This window comes from Mustelus asterias, chromosome 14 (genome assembly GCF_964213995.1).
Source record: "Mustelus asterias chromosome 14, sMusAst1.hap1.1, whole genome shotgun sequence".
In the NCBI taxonomy this organism is placed as follows: domain Eukaryota; kingdom Metazoa; phylum Chordata; class Chondrichthyes; order Carcharhiniformes; family Triakidae; genus Mustelus; species Mustelus asterias.
This window is the reverse complement of record NC_135814.1, coordinates 81,745,725-81,771,079: the sequence shown is the minus strand read 5'-3', so window position 1 is coordinate 81,771,079 and position 25,355 is coordinate 81,745,725. Positions and strand designations below refer to the sequence as shown.

Genomic DNA, 25,355 nt, shown 5'->3' with positions numbered 1-25,355 from the left:
GCTACTTCAGAGTACCCTCCATACAAGATAACTAAACCATTACTAGAAGGAAACAGTAGCTGTGCTTAGCTCTGCATTAGGTTCCTGCAGGATCTGGGAACATGGTGAAGAGGTCTCCAAGGACCAGATACTGGTAAGATGGCCCAATAGTGCCATGGATCAAGGTGACATACCATAATTGTCACCAATCAACCACATTGCATTTTTAGTGTTGACTCACAGTAAGCCCTTGAAAACCAACAGCTCTTTTGTAGCACCTCAGAACATTTATTCAAGCTGTAGCTTACAAACCTTGGTATCAATGCTAAGCGGATGAGAGAGAGCCAGTATTTATTGCAAAGTGTAGGTCATGTCTGATGAATATCTATGGATGTCATTTATATGAACTTCCAGAAGGCATTCATTAAAGTTTTGTGCAAGAGACTGTTAGCTAAAATTAAAGATCATGAAATTGAAGGCAAATTATGGTAAGGAGATTGGTTAGGCAGTACTCAAATCAACATTCCACAGAATCTGTACTGGAATCTCTATTCACTACATTTGTTAATGACTTAGATAAGTACCATGCATTATAGTTTACTGACATCAGCAAAATTGATAGTATAGGTACCATCGATGGAAGCATAAAATTATAAAGAGACATTGATAGATTAAGTGAGTGGGTGAAACTGTGGGAGATGGATTTCATAAGGGCATAAGAAATAGGAACAGGAGTAAACCATCTGCCTGTTTGAGCCTGCTCAGTCATTCAACAAGATCGTGGCTAATCTATCTCAACTATCTTTCCTTGCTATCTCAATATCTCTTGATTCCTTCAGTATCCAAACATCTATGAATCTTTGTGTTAAACATGCTCAATAACTGAGCATTTACTGCTCTCTGCGATAGAAATTTCCAAAGATTCACAACCTGAAGCTTAAACCAAGGAAAACACCCTCCCAGCATTTAGCCTGTCAAGCCTCTTAAGAATTTCATGTTTCAGTGAGATCACCTCATATTCTTCTCAACTCTGGGGAATTTTGGCCTTGTCTGGCAAACCCTCATAGGACAATCCCCTTATCCCAGGAATCAGTCTAGTGAACCTTTGTTGCATACCCTCTAAAACAAGTATATTCCATCTTAGATAAAATGTACACAGTAATCCTGTGATCAGCAATGCTCTATAAATTGCAGCAATACTTATTTACTACTCTTCCCCAATCACCTTGTATTTATTAATATACCATTAGTTTGTGTCCTCGTTTGCGGCTAGGATTCTCCGGCGCCACTGAAGGTGAATGGAGTTTTGGCTGGAACGCCAAATTCTCCGTTCTCACTTGCAGCGGGGCAGACACAGACAAAATTGGAGGATCCTGCCCCGTTAACTGTTAATTGTGTATGAGGCCCCCAAGGTTGTTCTGAATACCAACATTTCCCACTATCTCACCATTTTCAAAATGAAACACCATTTCAATTCTATTTTTCCCCTCAAAGTGGATAACTTCACATTTCTCTATATAATATTCGAACTGCTGCATTCTAGTCCATACACTTAACCTGTTTATATCCCTTTTTCAACCTCCTTTATCGTCCTCAAAGCTTAATTTCCCACATAGCTTTGTATAATTAGTAAACTTGGATACATTACACTTGGTTACCTCATTTAAGTCATTGATATAAATCATAAATAGCTGAGGCTCAGAAAAGCTCACAAACTTGCAAATGACCCAATGTTTCCTATTCTCACTTTTTTGTCCATTAACCAATCCCTAACCCATGATGATATAATTTTGTGTGATAACCCCTTGTGTAGTACTTTACCGAATGCTTTTTGGAAATAAACATACACTACATCTATTGGTTATCCTTTAGCTACCCTGGTAGTTACAAGCTCAGAAAACAAATTTAATTAAAACCATTTACCCTTATAAATCCATGTTGACAATGCATCATATTATGATTTTATAAATACCCTGTTTCCATGTTGCAAATAAATTATGGCATTTACTCTTGTGGAAGAATCTAGAACGAGGGATCACTGTTTAAAAATTAAGGGTAACTCGTTTAAGACAGAGGTGAGGCTTAAGTGAGACTTAAGAGCATTCAAATGGTTATTGGATAAACATATGGATGATATTGGAATAGCGTAGATTAGAGGGGCTTTAGATTGGTTTCACTGGTCGGCACAACATCGAGGGCCGAAGGGACTGTACTGCGCTGTAATGTTCTATGTTCTATGACACAGTTTGACATGGTATAAGTATGTATGTGTATGTATGTTTATGTATATCTATTTGATGGCTTAATTGCTGTGTTATATTTGCACATGAAGCTTGTTATGCTGCATTTTTTATTTTATATTTTAATTTGACTTTTACAACACCAATGAACAAGCTGTTTATGTCGGTTTCATGGCTAAAACCAATTACTTGCAGAAATGTATGTTGAAAATCAAGGTGAGATATTTAAAAATCTGTACTGCTAATTTATCATCTCATTTATCAGAAAATTCATTGCAGTGTAAATGTGAACAAATTCATTATATACGTAGTGATCTTTAAACAGGAATTTTGACTCAAACCATATTTGAGGAATGGTAATTTCACCACCTTGAAATAATTTTATTCCAATAAAGGTTTTTGTTTGAACTACAGAAACCATCAATCAAAGACACTTGCCAATTACTGATGGCTTTTCATTTTCTCAGCCCAATTCAGATTCAAGCCTTTAATAGAAAATTGGAAATAAAATTCCTTTTTATAAGCAATGTTTAACAGTGTGTTTCTAATAATAATATGCAGTGGGCATCTTCTCACTGAATGACCAGTGTGTAGATATTGATTGGTAAAGTGCCTATCATTTCCAGGTACATATAGCAAATGTAAAACCTGATTTTAGCCATATTCAGCCAAAATGTGGCTCGCTGGACAACGTACGTTATTCTCCCCTGGTTGGAAACGTGAGTCACTTCCTTACTTTTAAAATTAGCAATTTATTTGACAAATACATTCTGTAATTACTGTATAAAATGCTTAAGACAACAAATATGATATTGCTTGCTTGCTTTTTTGATCAAAAAAATGCCTTTTTTCTTTGCATCATTTCATACTTGAGATGTTACTGTGGGCTATTATTTGACTATTAAAAACAATAGATGGGTGCCCATGTATTTTATGTTGTCCACATTGAATGTAGCTGTGTTTAATTACATTCTGATTGTTTTATTTTAAGAGGCAGTAACAAAAGAGATCGACATTTGCAGAAGCAATGCTCGGAAAGGAATGTTTGTTTTCAGCAGCGATAGCAACTTCGACCTGCTTTTGCATTATCCACTCTATTTATTATTTCCCTGTTAGCAGATCCGATATTGTAAATGCTTATAATTTTCAAAAAGATGGCATTAAACTGTATTTATGAGACATATATCTGATTAGGTATAATATACACAAGAATGGGTTAAAAATGTTTTGCACACTTTAGACTTGCATAGTTTAGTCACCCATAGCCTCATTTCCAATTTCTTTATTGATTCTTCAGAAGTGGCAGTATAAATTCTCAGTACATCAGAATTTTAAAAAGGGATTTTTTTTTTCTTTACAGATTTGTACATCAAGTCACTCAACTTTTTTTTCTAGAATCCATGGATTTCTCTTGAACCCATTTAAAAAGTTCAGTTTTGTGGGTTTTTTCTTTTAACATCTTCCATAAATCCACTAAGTGAGAATTTCCCCCAAGCATCACTTATTTCTAAACATCCTCATCTTCAATGAAAGACCTGCCAGTTTTGTTTCAGGTGGATGATGGACAGAGCCTTGGATAGTTGACTGAAAATCTATCCATTCACCTGGAACAGTGTCAGTTGGACATATAGTTGGCACCATGAGGTTTTCCTGTTTGATTCTAATATGCACCTGAGCATTGGAGTCTGGCAGAACCAAGATTAAACAGAGGAGAAATGGAAACAGGGATAAATAATCTTGATTCTTGGCTTTAAAGATTAACAAAAGCAGAGAAATGGGAGACAGGAATTATAACAAACTGCAGGAAGAGAGAGATTAAGATCCAGAACGAGAGACCCTGAGGAAGAAAATATTCCCGAAAGCGCAGAGAGAGGATAGAAATAAAATAAATCTGATGCATTGGAGAAAAACAGGGCAAGAATTATATAATGATCGAAATGGAGAAGGAGGAAGGAAAGAAAATATAAATCACAGGACATGGGAATCCGAGAGAAACTATTACAAAAATTAGAAAATAGAATAACATCAGAATAAGACCACAGTTAAATCAAGTTTCTTTCCTTAAGTAACACATGACATAATGTATCTGATATTAATTACTAAAATGAATGGCTGAATTACATTTGGCTACTTTTAATAAATGACTTTAAAGGTATAACTGAAAGCATCCTGAATATCAGGCAGCATATTATAACAATGCCAGAACATGAGGAGAGAGAGAGAAAGACACTATGGCTTGAATCTTCCAACGTCCAGCGAGATGAAGTCTGGACTTAAGTCTGTGTTCTGCATCAGGACCCTGCAGAGATCCTGGTGCACAAGATGCAAGACATTAAACTCAAGAGTCAGAGACTTGGGCCAGTTACACAGGACTTACCTGGATACTTATCCTGGAAATGTGACACGGTTTAATTTCAGGTACAACTCTGAGACTAATCAGCCAAACTGAGCTGACACCATAACTCGTACCCAGCCCCTTCCCTCCCCAATTTGAGCCAATAATCCCCCTCCCCCCACCCACAACTTGACCCTACAAGGCCTCCTGTAACTCAACCTCGCGATCTTCCCTGACCTAACCCAGTGACACCCCCCCACCCCTCCCCCAAAACGCTCCTGGCCTGGCTGCCCCCTCCAACCCAACTACCCCATCCCCAATCTAATCATCCACAACCTGATCACCCACTCACTCAGTCACCCACTCAACTGCTTGCTTATTGAAAGACTTGAGACATGGACAGTAGCAATGTGGCCAGCATTGCCACTGATTGGAACATTTAGACCACCATAGTAAAGGAAGGAGTTGGTTTCTTACGATGACCAAATTGAAGGGAAGAATACAGATGCTGAACAAGCAGAATAAAACCTACTGAGGTGGGTGGAAGGACCAGACCGGGTTGAGCAACAACCATTGGAAGAAAGGGGAAAAAAAGGTTCTGCTGAAATGGAGGGAAGGATAGGTTAAAAAAAAAACTCATTTTGAGTAATGAAGGAGGGAGATTAGGAAGAAGATAGAAAATGGTGGAAAAAAGTCCAGCATATGCGGAGAGATAAATAACATTAGATTTCAGGTCCATGACTATCGTCAGATGTTTAAGGCTCCACTCTGCATATTATTCTCATGTCAGTTGCATTAGCTAGGCAGTCCTTAGTAGACCTTTTGCACATCAAGGCAGATGGAGGAGTTAACAAATCCACCTTATTTGGATTGTGTCTCCCAACGACCTGTAATAAAATGCTATTAATATTGGCTCTGGGGAGTTCATCATCCTTTCCGTAAGCTGAATAATGATGCATTATGTTTAAGATCTTGAAGGTTTAGATATGGCAAATAAAGAAAATCTGTTTCCAATGTCGGAAGTGTTGATGATGAGAAGGCTGAGATTTTGGGTTACGGCAGAAGGACTGGAAGTGATGTGAGGAAGAAAACTCATCATGCAATTATTGATGGCACTTGGTTAGTGCCTTGGTTAGGATTTGAAATGCATTACCTGATACGGTGATGGGTAAGGATTTAATAGGGAATCAGATAAATGCCTGAAAAAGAAAGTTCACAGAATGAGCTGGCAAGTGGGACTAATTAGATTGTTCTTCAAAACAGCCAGTACAAAATGAATGGGCCAAATGGCCTCCAGTGTTCCAGGTGTAGATTTTGAATGTGGGTCCTGTTGATATCTCCTGTAACATCTAGTGGTAGGACAAGGTTTAATGGTCACAATTTTCTACATGCTTCATTGCTAATCATAGGTATACCCATCCTAAGTGAAAGGGATGGTGTGGCTTCCAGTAGCATTGAGAGAATTGCCTACCTTTCCTCCTTGATATGTGATGTAGAGGGCATGCAAAAAAAATTGTTTCTCTAAAATAAATCATAGGGATTGCAGTGTTGAAATAACTGCCGCTTAAACATGAGTTTGTCTCTAATTTTCATTATTCATTTAAAGATTTGGCTCATTGATACTGCAACCAGCCTTCTGTTTTGGCCTGACAGATTCAACATTCAGCATTTGGCTTTTATAGTATTCAATAAACATCTGATCTCGACAAAACTCATTAAACAATATTTAAACTAGCTGATAAAAATATTAATCCGAAAATAAAGCGATGGTGATTGTAATCTGTCCTTTTTTTATTTTAGATGTCCGAGAAAGAATTTCAGGAGTTACATAGAACATATAGAACATAGAACGGTACAGCACAGAACAGGCCCTTCGGCCCACGATGTTGTGCCGAGCTTTATCTGAAACCAAGATCAAGCTATCCCACTCCCTATCATCCTGGTGTGCTCCATGTGCCTATCCAATAACTGCTTAAATGTTCCTAAAGTGTCTGACTCCACTATCACTGCAGGCAGTCCATTCCACACCCCAGCCACTCTCTGAGTAAAGAACCTACCTCTGATATCCTTCCTATATCTCCCACCACGAACCCTTTAGTTATGCCCCCTTGTAATAGCTCCATCCACCCGAGGAAATAGTCTTTGAACGTTCACTCTATCTATCCCCTTCATCATTTTATAAACCTCTATTAAGACTATTTCCTCGGGTGGATGGAGCTATTACAAGGGGGCATAACTATAGGGTTCGTGGTGGGAGATACAGGAAGGATATCAGAGGTAGGTTCTTTACGCAGAGAGTGGTTGGGGTGTGGAATGGACTGCCTGCAGTGATAGTGGAGTCAGACACTTTAGGAACATTTAAGCGGTTATTGGATAGGCACATGGAGCACACCAGGATGATAGGGAGTGGGATAGCTTGATCTTGGTTTCAGATAAAGCTCGGCACAACATCGTGGGCCGAAGGGCCTATTCTGTGCTGTACCGTTCTATGTTCTAAGTCTCCCCTCAGCCTCCTCCGCTCCAGAGAGAACAGCCCTAGCTCTCTCAACCTTTCCTCATAAGATCTACCTTCCAAACCAGGCAGCATCCTGGTAAATCTCCTCTGCACCCTTTCCAGCGCTTCCACATCCTTCTTATAGTGAGGTGACCAGAACTGCACACAATATTCCAAATGTGGTCTCACCAAGGTCCTGTACAGTTGCAGCATAACCCCACGGCTCTTAAACTCCAACCCCCTGTTAATAAAAGCTAACACACTATAGGCCTTCTTCACAGCTCTATCCACTTGAGTGGCAACCTTTAGAGATCTGTGGATATGGACCCCAAGATCTCTCTGTTCCTCCACAGTCTTCAGAACCCTACCTTTGACCCTGTAATCCACATTTAAATTACTCCTACCGAAATGAATCACCTCACATTTATCAGGGTTAAACTCCATTTGCCATTTTTCAGCCCAGCTTTGCATCCTATCTATGTCTCTTTGTAGCCTACAACAGCCCTCCACCTCATCCACTACTCCACCAATCTTGGTGTCATCAGCAAATTTACTGATCCACCCTTTAGCCCCCTCCTCTAAGTCATTAATAAAAATCACAAAGAGCAGAGGACCAAGCACTGATCCCTGTGGCACTCTGCTAGCAACCTGCCTCCAATCCAAAAATTTTCCATCCACCACCACACTCTGTCTTCGATCAGACAGCCAGTTACCTATCCAATCGGCCAACTTTCCCTCTATCCCACACCTCCTCACTTTCATTATAAGCCGACCATGGGGGACCTTATCAAACGCCTTACTAAAATCCATGTATATGACATCAACTGCCCTACCTTCATCAACACACTTAGTTACCTCCTCAAAAAATTAGTTAGGGAGTGTAATATCAGGAATATATTACTTTTAATGCGTATAGAATGAAATAACAATGCTAGGGGCAGGATTTTCCAGCCATATTTACCCCAAAACTGGAAAATACTGCCTGAGGTCAACGGACCTTAACTGCATTTAACATTGTGACAAATGAAAATGTACTTTCCAGAAATAGCGAATCTCTTTCCTGAAGATGCTAATAATCTCAGCAAGTAATCTTACAGTCGGTGTAAGCACCTCCATTAGTCCCATCCTTATGAAATTATTGTGTAGCTACACATTTGCTGTGGGAAAACTCAATAACTGACCTTGTTATTTAACTATAACATCACCCTATTAGTCCTTTCAACAAAACATGATCGTTTAATGAGTTTTGTCGAGATCAGATGTTTATTGAATACTATAAAAGCCAAATGCTGAATGTTGAATCTGTCAGGACAAAACAGAAGGCTGGTTGCAGTATCAATGAGCCAAATCTTTAAATGAATAATTAAGTTTTGTTTTAACAGAGAAATTAGCTTTTCTGTCTCCATTGCATGCCAAATGGTCAGAAATCAGAATCAGTCAACAAAACATGTAATGAATCAAAAATGCTGATTTTGTTTTTTAAATTTACTGACTATTTAAACTAGCTGATAAAAATATTAATCCGAAAATAAAGCGATGGTGATTGTAATCTGTCCTTTTTTTATTTTAGATGTCCGAGAAAGAATTTCAGGAGTTAGGGAGTGTAATATCAGGAATATATTACTTTTAATGCATATAGAATGAAATAACAATTCTCGGGGCAGGATTTTCCAGCCAGATTTACCCCAAAACTGGAAAATACTGCCTGAGGTCAACGGACCTTTCAATGGTCCACCCCTCGCCAGCTGTGATTCCCGTGGCGCTGGAACGGGAAAATTCTCGCCTAGATTTTCAAAATTGGACTAAAACAATACCTTAAATTGTTGAATTACAGCAATCTTAAATGTGTCCAAAACATCATCTACCCTCTTTCCACACTCTACACACTCGCACAGAAGATAAATAACTAATCCACACTATTGTTTTGTCTTGTGCTGTTAATACAATTTAATTCTAAACTCCTTTACAATTTGTGTTTTAACTGTATGTAGCACCATCAATTATTTTTCTTTGAAGTAATGAGAGATTCGCACAAATTCCTTAGAATTTTACTGTTCTTTTCATCTGAACAGTGAAGCTAATCTATCTCACAAAGACGATTTCCCCTCCCTACTGTAGATCACTGGTTGTTAAAAAATATATATTTAGCTGTTACAATATGGTGCTTAAGCACATGATTTTTTTAAATTTGACCACATTGAGAAGCTGCAAATTGAATGGAGAGAATATATCACTTGGTTCAAGGACATTCTTATTGAAGCAATGTAGAGAGCCCAGCATTGCTTTTAATTTGAATAATGCCCATTCTCAGAATGTTTGGCATGGCAACTGTACAGAATGTTGCCAAACTGTTTTCTCTCACAAAAAAGTGATTTAAAAATAATTCATGGCAGCAGCTCAACCAGAGTCAACTTGTCAATGAATTAGCATTGTTTTCTTGAGCAGTATATTGCATTGCTCCCTTTGAAATTTGGTATTCTTGCATCTGTCCTGATGAGTGCAAAATGAAAAGTTTTGACAGCATGGGCGAGATTTTACGGCCTTGCTCATCCCAAAACTGTAAAATCCCAGCCGAGGTCAACAGACCTTTCCATGCTCCACCCCTCGTCCACTCTGATTCTTGTGGTGGGCAAGAATTCTGGCCCATATCTCTTAAGCAATATTTCAAGTTCTGTACTACCAAACAATAATCAGAAATATCTTCATTTTTGAGAAATAACTATGACAAAAATATATGTTTTAACCTGACAGAACTGTTTTGATCATGTATTATCCTGTTAAGTACTGAAAGTCCTGTGCCTTTAAAAGTACAAGAATCAAATTTTATAACCACATAAATTATCAAATGCAACTAAAGTATAAGTAACTGCAGAATTTTTTTTAAAAGGATTTTTCAATAAATCAAAAAGATGGTCATCTTATATTTCAAAATTTGATTGCCGTCTTCTAAGATTAATTTATGGTTTTCTGTTGATACTAAAACATTGCTCTCATGTTCTTCAGGTACAAATAGTTACTAAGAAAATAGATGTGAGTCACATCACATCAAAATGTGGCTCTTTCAGTAATATCCACTATAGACCAGGTACAGTGCCATTGCATGTTACTACTTGTCTGACCTTGGATACAAGCATTACCCTTCTGTTTATTTAAAATGCATTTCAAAATATGATCTATTAACTGTGTAGGTGGAGGACACATTCGAATTGAAAGTCAGAAACTGGATTTTAAAGAAAAGGCTCAATCAAAGGTTGGCTCATTTGACAATACACGTCACACTCCAGGAGGTGGAAATATAAAGGTATGAATGGAAATGGGCAAACAAGAATATACTCAAAGACAATTCAATTATTGCTCGATGGAATTAATATTTTATAAAATGGCTTCAGTCGGTTAGTTTCTTCTGCCTACTTCTGTCCCGAGCAACTTCATATTTTCTTTCATTTATCTTCTGTGAATGTAAAGCACCCCAGTTTTCTCCCACTACTTTACATCCACCAGAACGTGCTTTGGTCAACCTCTGGTAAAAGTATATGTAACATCAGATAATACATTATGTTTCTCTATATATTATTGGCTGTCACTTGAAACTTGAGGTCCACAAAGTGAGCATAGCAATATCCAAAGTCATTAGCTGTCATACTGTTTCTTCTAATTCCTTGATGGAACTCTGGTGCATTGATATTCAAACATGGGCATACATCCTAATCTTTAATGCATGCCAGGGATCCACCTGGGTAATTGAACTGCACCCCCAACATGTGATGATCTGTGGGAAACCTGGAAAATAACTTTATCCTGTGGTGATGGTGTATTATACTGAAATGAAAAACTTGAATATATAACATACCAGGGCGGCACAGTGGTTAGCACTGCTGCCTCACAGCGCCAGAGACCCAGCTTTGATCCTGGCCTTAGGTGACTGTGTGTAGTTTGCACATTCTCCCTGTGTCTGCATGGGTTTGCTCCGGGTGCTCCAGTTTCCTCCCACAGTCCAAAGATGTGCAGGCCATGGTAAATGCATGGGTTATGGTGATAGGGTGGAGGAGGCTTGAAGGGCCGAATGGCCTCCTTCTGCACTGCAGGGATTCTATGATATCATGGATTATCACCAGTTATAATTGGCTACCATTGTCTCCACCAGTCATCTGCATATTCTCTTTATTTTCTAACCAGATTGAAAGTCATAAGCTTAGCTTCCGTGAGAATGCCAAGGCTCGTGTGGACCATGGAGCAGATATAGTCACTCAGTCTCCTGGACGATCTGGTGCCACAACTCCTCATAGGCTGAGCAATGTCTCATCTTCTGGAAGCATCAATTTAATGGAATCGCCACAACTTGCCACACTTGCTGATGATGTTACTGCTGCATTAGCCAAGCAAGGATTGTGATTTTGCTGTCAAGAATTTTAACTGTTTGTTCGTAGCATGTGCTTTGAGCCATCACAAGCTCAAAGAGGGATTGTGTTTATTCCTTTCAATTAAATATTGATCATGTCCTGAGACTGTAGTGAATAAAAACAAAATCTTGTTTCCATTGATGCCAGGTTTCTGGCTTTAAATGGGTACAACTGCTGTACATCACACATAGCAAATGTTGTTTCTCAGCTCTGCTTGCATGGACTGATGATAAATACAATGTTTAATGCCTAAAGGCACTGTTGAAATGAATCGGTACTCTGAAAGCAGTTGAAATGCTTTATTCCCAGTTACTCATTCAATATTGAGCGTCTTTTTCCTCGTAGGTGAGGGAAGGCATCTATTCTTAATATTTATTGCAGGATGAATAAATTATTGCATACTTGTGTTACATGGGAATAAAATTTAAGTCCAGAAACTAATAATATATGTAAAGAATCCCTGGATTTCAAGTTCGGGAAAGAAGCAGTCTAGTAAGTTGAGCAGCAGAAGTATTAATGTCAAAACGTGGTATGAACACAATGTTATTGTGCCCGTTCACAAGGTCGTGGTGGTTGGCATTTTTACAGTATAAGTTGCAACAAAAATGGGAATGAGGTTGCTCAAAACTATCATGCAGCTACTTTAAATAGGATGCATTTCCTATGCTGAGGATTTGCATCTGATTAGAATGTGTCAGTTCATTGCTAGATTTCTATATATGCCTACTTTTCATATTCTGTTTTACCAGCTGTTTGATACAGTATAATAGATATCCTATGTGGCAAGTTGTGTTATCCCTTATATACTTGAAAGTTCTGCTTTTATTCACAGTATCTGTGTTTCTGCACCTCTTGGTGTTACTGTTTAGGATACGGTAGCTGTTAGCAGTTATACTTGTTAGATTTATCTCTCAAAAGATTTAGCATGAAGAGCTTACTGTAACATCCAAAAGCTATGACCTTGTTTTAGTGCCACATGCAAGTTTGTTGATGTATTGCTAGGTAAAAGATTTCAAACAATCGCTTAGTAGAGTTTTGATGTACTGAGGGGGTCACAATAGCATTTGGTGTGCGCTGTTTTCTGTTTACTTCATTTGGCAAGCCTATTTAAGTAATAGGGGCATATGAAAGAAAGTTCTTTTTTAAAAATATATATTATAATATATATTTGTATATTATAATATATATGTCATATAACATATAGTTGGAGTATTTTTTGTTCAGATTTGTTGACTTCAGTTCAGAATTACTGTAGTCATACAGGATATTTCTCTGAACTCAAGTCATCTCAATGGATTTTATCCTCAGTTTTTAGTTAAAATTAATATCTAAAAAATCATATTTAAATGAAGACGGAATGATAGAAGTTTAGAATACAATCTAAGGTTGTAGAGAGGCAGTACCTTGTTTCACAGAGCTGAATAAACTATATCAAAGCTGACAAAATTTGTATCTGCAATAATGGTCAATGTTGCAGTCTGCTGCCAAGGGCATATGCAGATGTTTATTAATATACTCAAACTGGACAATGTTGTTAACAAAATATTAAACAAATTAGATCATCTTTTTCACTAGCCTGTAAAAATGCATTGGAAAGTAAATTAATCTTTTGCTGTAGAAAACAATTATGTATTTTAAGATTATCTGAATATGTTGAAAACATATTTTTTTATTTTAAAAATACAACTTGTAATGAACAATACAGGATACTGTGTAACAGGAATTAGTGGGAACTTTGTGAAAGTCAGGTATTAAATGAAGGTCTGAGGTTATGATTTTAATTTCCTGCCACAAAACTCCAACAAAGTTTTGAAAAAAAAATTACTTCAACTTTTTACAATAGACGAGGGAAAAATAGGGCAAAATAAGATACTATGTCCTGGTATATGCTGTGGAATTTTAATGTGCTTTAGAGAAGGTGTTTCATGTCCTGTCATTCTGGAGTCTGTTAAAACAGAATGATATTTTGGGATTGGCTAGTGTTAGCTTGTAAATGTTTTTAAGTCAAATTTGCACTTGTGTTTGTTGCTGTAGAGTGATTCTAGAATAAACTGCTTCTCATCTGACACTAATAAAATTCTGTGTTGCTTATTTTGAAACTGGGGAATTTGTGGATATTGCTTGAAATCAGGCAGCCGGTCGCAGGTTCATCTCAAACATCCAGCAGTTCAAACTAGTTCAGAATGTTCCATCCAGAAAAAAATTATAAGGCCAAGATTAGAGTTTACTTTCACAAATACATTTGACAAAATGTATTTTTTTATGAGAGATAATTGAATCAAAGTTCAGTTAAATAAATAAGTCAAAGTTGCTTACAGTACGTTGGTGACTTTATAATGAGATTTTTCATTTCATATTTGCATTCTAGCTTCTCTTCCTCCCAGGTATTGCAAAGCGTTAACTTGCACACTCTGGCACTCCTTGCATTTATAAACAGACAGGAGACAACAGACACCCTAGCTATGACTTTAACACTACATTCTGCACTCTCTCGTTTCCTTCTCTATAATGGTAGTTTTGTCTGTATAGCGGGCAAGAAGCAATACTTTTCACTGTATGTTAATACATGTGACAATAATAAATCAAATCGAATCAAAGAAAGATATTATGCAGCACTGTCCATCCAGTTGTGTGCTATGTGGTTGAGCCAACTTTTTTTTTATTCATTCGTGGGACATGGGCATTGCTAGCTGGCCTGCATTTATTGCCCATCCCTAGTTGCCCTTGAGAAGGTGGTGGTGAGCTGTCTTCTTGAATTGCTGCAGTCCATATTCTGTGGGTTATCCCACAATGCTGTTAGGGAGGGAATTCCAGGATTTTGATCCAGCGATTGTGAAGGAATGGTGATATATTTCCAAGTCAGGATGGTAAGTGGCTTGGAGGGGAATGGTGTTCCCATGTATCTGCTGCCCTTGTCCTTCTAGATGGAAGTGGTCGTGGGTTTGGAAGGTGCTGTCTAAGGATCTTTGGTGAATTCCTGCAATGCATCTTGTAGATAGTACACACTGCTGCTACTGAGCGTTGGTGGTGGAGGGATTGAATGTTTGTAGATGTGGTGCCAATCAAGTGGGCTGCTTTGTCCTGGATGGTGTCAAGCTTCTTGAGTGTTGTTGGAGCTGCACCCAGCCAGCAAGTCTTAGAATCTTAGAAACCCTACAGCACAGGAAGAGGCCATTCGGCCCATCAAGTCTGCACCGACCACAATCCCACCCAGGCCCTACCCCCATATCCCTACATATTTGCCCACTAATCCCTCTAACCAACGCATCCCAGGACACTAAGGGCAATTTTAGCATGGCCAATCAACTGAACCCGCACATCTTTGGACTGTGGGAGGAAACCGGAGCACCTGAAGGAAACCCACGCAGACACGAGGAGAATGTGCAAACTCCACACAGACAGTGACCCAAGCCGGGAATCGAACCCAGGTCCCTGGAGCTGTGAAGCAGCAGTGTTAACCACTGTGCTACCGTGCCGCCCAAGTGGAGAGTATTCCATCACACTCCTGACTTGTGCCTTGTAGATGGTGGATAGGCTTTGGGGAGTCAGGAGGTAAGTTACTTGCAGCAGTATTCCTAGCCTCTGACCTGCTCTTGTAGCCACTGTGTTTATGTGGTGAGTCCAGTTGAGTTTCTGGTCAATGATAACCCCAAGGATGTTGACAGTGGGGGATTCAGTGATGGTAACAAAACTGAATGTCAAGGGGCAGTGGTTAGAGTGTCTCTTATTGGTTATGGTCATTGCCTGGCATTTGTGTGGCACGAATGTTACTTGCCACCTGTCAGCCCAAGCCTGGATATTGTCCAGATCTTCTTGTATTTGAACATGGACTGCTTTAGTATCTGAGGAGTTGCGAATGGTGCTGAACATTTGTGCAATCATCGGTGAACATCCCCACTTCTGACCTTATGATGGTGGGAAGGTCATTAATGAAGCAGCTGAAGATTGTTGGGCCTAGGACACTACCCTAAGGGACTCCTGCAGAGATGTCCTGGAGCTGAGATGACTGACCCTCCACAACCACAATATCTTCCTATGTACCAGGTACAACTCCAAGCATCTTGAGTGTTGTTGGAGCTGCACCCATCCAGGCAAGTGGAGAGTATTCCATCACACTCCTGACTTGTGCCTTGCAGATGGTGGAATGCGGCCTTGATGTCAAGAGCTGTCACTCTCACTTCATCTCTGGAATTCAGCTCTTTTGTCCATGTTTGAACCAAGGCTGTAATGAGGTCAGGAGCTGAGTGACCCTGGCAAAACCCAACCTGAGCAGGCTATTGCTTAGCAAGTGCTGCTCGATAGCACTGTATCCTCAATCTCAGCCTCTGAGAATCAGCTATCAGAAGTGCTGAATGCAACTTTAATCAAAATGAGGAAAACATTTATATCTTCCTCCAAAGTTATCATTTATCATTTCTGTGAAACTTCCTTTTCAGCTTTCTTCCACCTTGATACAATTACTCACCCTTCTTTAATAAAAAGCTTTTTGGATCAAACTCCTCCAATTCTCAATTTACTCAATAAAAAAACCTTCTATTGCTGCATTCTGTTCTACTATTGTATTCAAGATTGAATTCTCTCAGTGTTGAATCATCCACTCTTTGAACCCTTGCTAAGAACTCTGTTCTTGATTGCTTCCTATTATTTGTCCTTCCAATGTAGGCCTCTGAATTTATCCTTGCCTTTGCAAATTCTTCAATCTCATTCCTCTTCCACCTTTCTTTCTTCACTCATTTATGAATAATTTTCAATAATTATGAATTAATTCATTAAAATCCTTTGTATTGTATGGTTGCAGTGCAGACAGCATTGTATCTTGTGCAGTAGCTTGGTCACTGAATCTTGGCTTTCTAATGTTTTAGGAGTGGCATTTAACCCATTTAATATAATGGGATTAATGTGAAAATAAATCGAAAATAAAGTCTGTGCTAAAATAGAAGAAAGGAATTTTAGATAAATACATTTAAGCATCTTTATGCTAATAATTGCATAATTTCAAAGCCCTTATGTCTCAAGTCACATAAATTGATATTACCTCCAACATTTGATAAAAATTTATTGTATTTATTGGTACCTCTAGTTTATCTATCTCCAGGGTTCAAATGAAAGACTCTCAGAACTGTGTTTCTGACAGTTCTCTTTTTAACCAAATTTGCTTTCCTTATGTAAATCTTAAACCCTTATTAAGCCGAAACTTACTGCTCCTATACCTGGAGATTCCTGGATGGGAAGAAATTATCTGTCGGCGTTCTTGCTTTGTTAAAATACAGAATTCACACTAGCCTTAAAGCCTTAGCAGTGTAAGACATTGTGACTTACTATAAGCAGAGATACAGGTGATTTGTTGGTAATGTAATACAAACAGTATAGATGTGCACATTTCCTGTTGTCTATTCCACTTCCTGTGTTACATTTTACACTGTACTGTAAGTCAGTTTATATTTTCTGTGTCAGCCCTTGGTTGAAAATTCTTATTTATTAACATGCAACAAATCATAACTGGAGAAATATTCCCAATCAGCAACTCAAATAATTTTGATCACAATTTTTGACAATCTTTACATTCTTTCTCATTAAGGTCAGTGTTAAAACTGCGGTTTTTAACAAAAGGTCAAAAAAAATTTGAAAATTAAAATCCAAAAATTTCTCTATTTAACCACAATCCCCACACTTATACAATCCATGCTTAAAACAGACAACCATCTTTATGAAATAATTCATCCCCCATTGCTACTAAAGTTAATTACAAAAGGTGTCACTTATAACATCTTAAGGGCACTTAACACTTCCAGCAGCAATGGATCTAATGGTGGCTATTGTTGTGATAGGATATATGACCAGAGAAGATATGGTGTTAGAAATGGGGAGAGGGGAGGAAATGGATGCTTTATATTAATGTTCATAAGTTGCCAATCACCAGGCTTATGTTTTTAACTTTTGCACATTTCTGTAAACGCAGCAAACTTTTCTGTGCAATAACACAATTTAGTTTTAACAATGGCCAAATTTCACTTACAGTGGAAAATAGTTTTCAACTTTCACCTGTGTACAATTGCCCACAGGTTTTCTGTGGGATTGTCGTGGAGATTTCTACGAATTAGGCATCTGTTCCATTGCAGCACCATCAATAGGGGATCTGCACTGTTTGTATGCAAGACAAGGAGCAGCAAGGCTCTCCAACCAATGAGGTATCCTTACTGAGACTTGCAGGCCTGAATTTCGCTCCTGGATCAGGAGATTTTGCAGCTCCGCAAATGTGACCAAGGAGAAAGTTCCCCAGAAGTTGAAATTTTCATCTGGGTTAGTGGGGTTCTGGGGGTTTGGCCATTAACCCCAGAATGAGTGCACAGACGAGCTGGATGGAAAGCTGTACTCTGGCATATGTACATATGAAGTAAGAACAAGAGTCGGCTATTTGACCCCTCGAGCCTGTTCTGCCATTCAATAAGGCCATGGCTGATTGGATTGTGCCCTCAACTTCATATTTCATCTATTCCAGATAAATTTTGATTCCCTGGTTAGTCAAGAATCTATCTACCTCTGCCTTAAAGCTTGTAAGAGAGTTCCAAAGATTCACAAGCCTCAGAAAGAAAATCTTCTCATCTAAGTCTTAAATGAGAGAGTCCTTATTTTTAAACTGTCTTCTAGCTTCCCCCACAAGGTGTAACATCCTTTCAGCATCCACCTTAGGATCTTATATGTTTCAAGAAGATTACCTCTCAATTTTCTAAACTTCAATGGAGTTTTCCAATCTTTTCTAACTCCCCATCCCAGGAATCAGTCAAGTGAACTTTCTCTGAACTGCTTCGAACACATTTATATTATTTACTAAATAAGGAGGCCAAAACTGCACTGAGTACTAGAGATGTTGTTTCACCAATGCCCTGTACGACTTGCAAAACATCCCTACTTCTATATACCATTTACCTTGCAATAAACAGCAATATTCCATTTGCCTTCCTAGTCACTTGCTACACCTGCATACTAACTTCTCCTGATCCATGCACCAGGATACCCAAATCCCTCCGGACCTCAGGAGTTCTGCAATCTCCAATTAAGTAATATGTGGCATTTCTATTCTTCCTGCCAAAGTGGACAAGTTCACATTTTCCTCACATTATCAGTGGAATTTTATGACCCCTTCCACCAGCAGGATCTTCCGGTCCTGCTGAAATCAACAGACATTTGAACAAATCACCACATTTTCCCTCCCCACCCTTGTCACAACAGGGCGGTAAAATTCCACACTTTACTCCATCTGCCAAATTTGTGCCAACTCACTTTGTCTATCTATGTCTCTGCAGACTCCTTATGCTCATTTCACTACATACGTTCTTACCAATCTTTGTCACAAGCAAATTTAGCAACCATACATTTGGTCCCTACATCCAAATCATTGATATAAATTGTAAAATGTTGAGTGCCTAGCACTGATTGCTGTGGCACACCATTTGTCACACTTGCCAACTCAAAAAATACCCATTTTCCCTACTCTGTGTCCTGTTAATGAACCAATCTTCTGTCCTTGCTGATATGTTACTCAGTACATCTTATTTTGTATAATCATCTTTGATGTAGCACTTGGTCAAATACTTTCTAGAAATTCACTACAGCGCATTTGCAGGTTCTCCTTTATTCATGTTGTTTGTTACTTTCTCCAGGAAGCTCAATAAGTTTTATCATTTTCATAAAACCAAGTTGACTATCAGATTGCTTTGAGATTTTCTAAATTCCCCACTATAATTATCTTAATATATTCTATCAATCTTCCTCTGACAGATGTTAAGCTAACTGGCCTTCAGTCTCATGCTTTCTGCCTTCCACCTTTCTTGAATAGAAGAGTCATGTTTATTATTTTCCAATCTGATGGGGAACTTTCCAGAACCTAAGGAAGTTTGGAAAATTGAAACCAATACATCTACTATTTCAGCCCTAAGATGAGGTCCATCAGGATCAGATCAATCACCTCAGCTCCAAGATATTACTGCAGGAATTCCACACGGTAGCGTCATCAGTGACCTCCTTAAGGTCAGAAGTGAGGATATTCGTTCATCATTGCATGATGTTCAGTATCATTCGTAACTCCTCAGCTACTGAAGCAGTTGATGCCCAAATGCAGCAAGACCTGGACAATATTCAGGCTTGGGCTGACAAGTGGCAAGTAACATTTGTGCCACACAAGTGCCAGGCAATGACCATCTCTACAAGACAATCATGGATGGCAGGGTCCGTGCTTTCAATGGTTGGGTCCTAGTGGCTGAACTGAGGGTACTGGGCAGTGGAGGGAACCGTCACAATCAGAAGGGTGTAGTGGGATGTGATAGCATAAGCTAATGCTTTCATGGGTGGGGCCGGGTCATGGAGGCATACTGCACTGATGGTTTGGGTAATGGGAGGGGTCAGGGCCAGGATGGACACAGGGAAGGTAACAAACGTTGGCTCTGCAGAGAGGACAGCCATGTGGAGATGGATGGTAATAGGGTCAGAAGGAAGGTTCAAGATTGACAGAGGGGACAGGAATCATGATTTTGGGTGGGTCAAGGGCGATGAGTGGAAGTTGATAGATGATGACGAGGTTTGATTGTGGAGCAGGTTGGAAAGCTAACATAAACTAGTTACTATCTACCCTACTGGTAGTTTGATCGTTCACATGTGGCAAACTATGCTAATATGCAGAGTTCAGGCACTAAATGTGTGCATTAAAACCTACACAACACTCCTTTCCTTGGGCATCTGTAACTGGAATTATGTTTTTACCCATGCCCTCGCAAAGTCCGTATGCATGGCAACTTGGAAGCAATTTAAAATCTAACCTTGGCAGTGATGCACTCAAGTCAGCCTCACAACTGTTCCAAAAGGGGGGCCAATCTGGCAGAGAGCTCTTTCAGGCAGAACCATAGATGAGTCCACAGGCAGGAGCAGCTTGAGAGCAGTGTTTGGCCCTTGAAATTGCTTCTCCATGTAGATTGATCAAGGAAGATTGTGTCCCTGCCCACCCACGAAAACCATATCCCTTGACATCTTTTTCCTGCTATGAAGTTTCAAGGTAACTCAGAGTCCCTCACCTGCACTGTGGGTGGTTCAGGTGCAACCACCCCGCACTCCCCAATCGCAGACTTCGACAAGCTTCAGATCTAGATGGCCACAACATTAATGCAAGACTGTGATCTGTTATTGCGGATACCCAGTCAAGGTAAACTTTTTTCTTGCATGGACCCTGAAAGACCTGCTAGAGCTACTGATACTTCACATAGAGAGCCTTACAGTCCAGCACACAGGCCTATTCTGTTCTCCATCTCCTCACACACTAAAATCCCAGTCCATCATTAATGTTCAATGCATTATGGATACAAACCCTTTATGCAATATCTACTGCCACCATTGATAAGGAGACGAGCAAAACAAATCAACATGTGAAGTCTGACAAAGCTTTCAATGAACTTACTAAATAATGTTTCAATTTGGAGGGCCGAAGGGCCTGTTTCCTGTGCTGTACTGTTCTAATGGTAGGGCGTTGGGGAGAGTTACAGAACAAAGAGATCTAGGGGTACAGGTTCATAGCTTCTTGAAAGTGGAGTCACAGGTGGACAGAGTGGTGAAGAAGGCATTCAGCATGCTTGGTCAGAACACTGAAAGAAGTTTAACAACACCAGGCTAAAGTCCAACAGGTTTATTTGGTAGCAAAAGCCACCCAAGCTTTCGGAGCTCCAAGCCCCTGAGGAATCACCTGAAGAAGGGGCTTGGAGCTCCGAAAGCTTGTGTGGCTTTTGCTACCAAATAAACCTGTTGGACTTTAGCCTGGTGTTGTTAAACTTCTTACTGTGTTTACCTCAGTCCAACGCCGGCATCTCCACATCAGAACATTGAATACAGGAGTTGGGATGTCTTGTTGAAGTTGTACAAGACATTGGTAAGGATACATTTGGAATACTGTGTACAGTTCTGGTCACCCTATTATAGAAAGGATATTATTAAACTAGAAATAGTGCAGAAAGGATTTACTAGGATGCTACTGGGACTTGATGGATTGAGTTATAAGGAGAGGCCTGATAGAATGGGATTTTTTTCTCTGGAGCGTAGGAGGCGGAGGGGCGATCTTATAGAGGTCTATAAAATAATGAGGGGCATAGATCAGCTAGATAGTCAACATCTTTTCCCAAAGGTAGGGGAGTCTAAAGCTAGAGGGCATAGGTTTAAGGTGAGAGGGGAGAGATACAAAAGGGTCCAGAGGGGCAATTCTTTTCATACAGAGGGTGGTGAGTATCTGGAACAAGTTGCCAGGGGTAGTAGTAGAGGCGGGTACAATTTTGTCTTTTAAAAAAGCCTTTAGACAGTTACATGGGTAAGATGGGTATAGAGAGATATGGGCCAAATGCGGGCAATTGGGACTAGCTTAGGGGTTTAAAAAAAGGCAGCATGGACAATTTGGGCGAAGCTTGTTTTTTTTTGTTTCCATGTTTCCATGCTGTAAACCTCTAAAAAAAAGACAAGATCTAACTAACCATTGCCCCTTGACATTCAATAGCATTGCCATCACTGAATCCCCATTGTCCTGGGCGTTACTATTGATCAGAAACTGAACTGGAGGTCATTGATAAATATTGTGGCAGGTCAAAAGCTAGGAATCCTGTCATGAGTAACTCACCTCCTGACTCCTCAAAGCCTGTCCACCATCTACAAGGCACACATCAGAATACTCTCCACTTGCTTGGATGGGTGCAGCTCCAACAACACTCAAGAAGCTTGACACCATCCAGGGCAAAGCAGCCCGATTAATTGGCACCACATCTATAAGCATTCAATCCCTCCACCACCGACGAACAGTAGCAGATGTTTGTGCCTTCTACAAGATGCACTGCAGTAACTCACCAAGGTTCTTTAGACAGCACCTTCCAAACCACATCCACCACCATCTAGAAGGACAAGAACAGCAGATACCTGGGAACACCACCACCTGAAGGTTCCCCTCCAAATCACTCACCAGCCTGACTTGGAAATATATCACCGTTCCTTCATTGTCGCTGGATCAAACTCCGAGAACTCCTTCCCTAACAGCACGTGGGTGTACCTATACCTCAGGGACTGCAGCGGTTCAAAAAGGCAACTCACCCCCACCTTCTCTAGGGCAACTAGGATGGACAATGCTGGTCTAGCCGGCAGCGCCCTCATCCCATAACTTAATTTTTTTAAATCTAGGAACTTGTCTGCTTTTAGTTCAAATAATTATATCAGTATCCTTTTCACTGGTGATTGTAATTGTTTTAAGTTGCTTCCTCCCTTTCACAACCTGATTCACAATTATTTCTGGGATGTTGTTTGTATCCTACATAATGAACACAGATGGAAAATATCTGTTCAATTTATCTGCCATTTCCTTATTTTCCAGTAATAATTCCATATTCTCTTTCAAGGATCATTACTCATTGTACCTTTTTTGCTTTTTAAATATCTGTAGAAACTCTTCGTATCTGTTATTATATTTATAGCTTGCATTTTCTTGTACTCTTAATTTCTCCCTTCTTCCTAATCTTTTAGTCATTTTTTGCATTGTGTTCAAGATTTTAAAAAGCAATAAAACAAAACAATGTTAAGATAACAAGATTAGTTTTAAGGGATATATATTTGTATTGGGAAACATTAGAAATAAGAAGGGTGGTTCTCCCAGCCCGCTGTGCTGCTCAAGCGGTGAACCTGTAGCAGGATTCGCGACTGGCATCCGGCCAATCATGAGTTTCCCAGGCCTTATTTTTTGACGTAATCAGCCTCGTGCTGAAAATTGGCGCGAGGCTGATTACCATACTGAAATTCCAATTTCAATGTGATTATCAATGAGCCCAGGATGGTAGTTTCCCACCTTCAGGCATGGTGAACTTACTGCTTCTAACTGTTTTTCCCAACCCTCGCAGACATTTCTGAGTGTGATATTCAGTGATATTTTGGAAAAGTCAGCAACCCGATATCACAGTGGCTTTCTCTGTCGCTTTACCATCTAAAAGTCCATCACCATGGCAACGTGAATCACATGGACTTTACAAGACCTTGTAGAGGTGCTGATTAGCTATCCTTGAGAGCTCAACTCTCTTTCATGTCAGAACTAAATGCACAGTTTAAAACACAACTGTTTACAAGTTGACACTCAACACTCTTCTGGGACTTTACTGACTCCCGGTCTATGCCCTGTTAATGCACAGGCTGTTGCCATTGACTCTAAGAACGAACATTTTGCATCTTCTTCCCAGTAAAACAATCTTGGCTCCCTTTAATCTCTAACAATCAAACCACCCAATCTTGCTGTCAGGCAAACTTCAGAATCTGTCTCATGGCTCCTTCATTTTGCTATAAATTAAAGTTGGAGTCCCAAAACATAACCTTATAAATATTATGTAACACTGAATGTTGTCCAGGTCCTTTTGCTTATGGATGCATAAGTATCGGAGGAATTGAGAGTGATAGTGAACAATGTGCAAACATCAGCGATCATCCCCATGTCTGACCTTTTGATGGTAGGTCATTGATGAACTAGCTGAAGGTGATTGGGCCTCGGACACCACCCTGAGGGAACTCCTGCAGTGAGGTCCGGGCACTGAGATCACTGGCCTCCAACAACCAGAACTAACTTTCTGCTACGTATGACTCCAACCAGCGGACTGTTTTCCCCCAATTTCAATGGACTCCAGTTTTCCTATAACTCCTTGATGCCAAACTTGGTCAAATGCTGCACTGATGTATATATGAACTTACGGATTAAGAGCAGAAGTAGGCCACTCAGCCCTTCAAGCCTACTCAGCCATTCAATAAGATCATGGCTGATCTGATTGTAACGTCAACCACACATTCCTGCCAATCCCCAATAACCTTTTACCCCCTTGTTAATCAGAACCTAGTTAGTTCAATCCTGAAAATATTTAAAGATTCTGCTTTCAATGTCTTTTGAAGGATAGAGTTCCAAACACTCATGACCTTCTGAGAAAATAATTTCTCCTCATCTCTGTCTTAAATGTGTGAAATCTAATATTTGAACAGTGACTCCTGGTTATAGATTCGCTGACAGGAGGAAACATCCACTCCACTCTGTCAGTAGCTCTCAGGATCAGAAAGGTTTCGATCATATCAGCTTCTAAACGCTCCAATCTTACTCCAGAAGACAACCATTCCTGGTATTAGTAAAATTTCTTTAAATTGCTTCTAAGAAGGTAGCAGACTCAATGGGCCAAATGGCCTACTTCTGCTCCTATGTCTTCTACGGTCTAATGCATTTACATCTTAGATATGGAGACCAATACTGCACACAATACTCCAGATGTGGTCTCACCAATGCCCTGTACAATTGAAGCATTACTTCCAGCTTTTGTAACAATTCTCCTTACAATTAAAAAGTAGCATTTTATTATCTTTTCTAATTACTTGCGTCCTCTTCTCAATTTTTACTTTCCCACCTATTTTGTGTCGTCCACAAATTTAGCAATCATACCTTCAGTCCTTCATCCAAGTCACTCATATAAATTGTAAAAGGTTGAGGTCCCAACACTGATCCCTATGGCACACCACTCATCACACTCTGCCAACCAGAATGCTAACTTTTTTCCTGTTAGCTAGCCAATCTTCAATCCATGCCAATCTGTTAGCCCCTACACCATGTACACCATCAGCTCTGACTTAAAGTCATCTAGACTTGAAAAGTTGGCTTATTCTCTCCCCAGAAATGCTGTTAAACCTGCTGAGCTTTTCCAACATTTTCTGTTTTTGTTTCAGATTCCAGCATCCACAATATTTCGCTGCTAACCTTGTGCTTGAATTTTACACAATAACTTTTGATGTGACACCTTGTCAAATATCTTCTGGAAATCTATATACAGTACATCCATCGGTTTCCCTTTATCCACAGCATATATGACCTCTTTAAAGAA

The 25,355-nt window shown here is 39.6% G+C and overlaps 1 protein-coding gene across 1 annotated transcript in view; it reads left to right on the top strand.

The window, feature by feature from the left end:
* Positions 1 to 13,489, top strand: part of LOC144503408 (microtubule-associated protein 2-like) — a 358,193-nt gene extending 344,704 nt beyond the window's left edge. The window contains exons 19-22 of the mRNA XM_078227719.1: positions 2,846 to 2,938; positions 10,052 to 10,133; positions 10,237 to 10,349; positions 11,225 to 13,489. Coding sequence (XP_078083845.1) covers positions 2,846 to 2,938; positions 10,052 to 10,133; positions 10,237 to 10,349; positions 11,225 to 11,440 — 504 coding nt within the window. The 3' untranslated portion in view covers positions 11,441 to 13,489. The remainder of the gene's footprint in view (positions 1 to 2,845; positions 2,939 to 10,051; positions 10,134 to 10,236; positions 10,350 to 11,224) is intronic.
* The last annotated feature ends 11,866 nt before the right edge of the window (positions 13,490 to 25,355 follow it).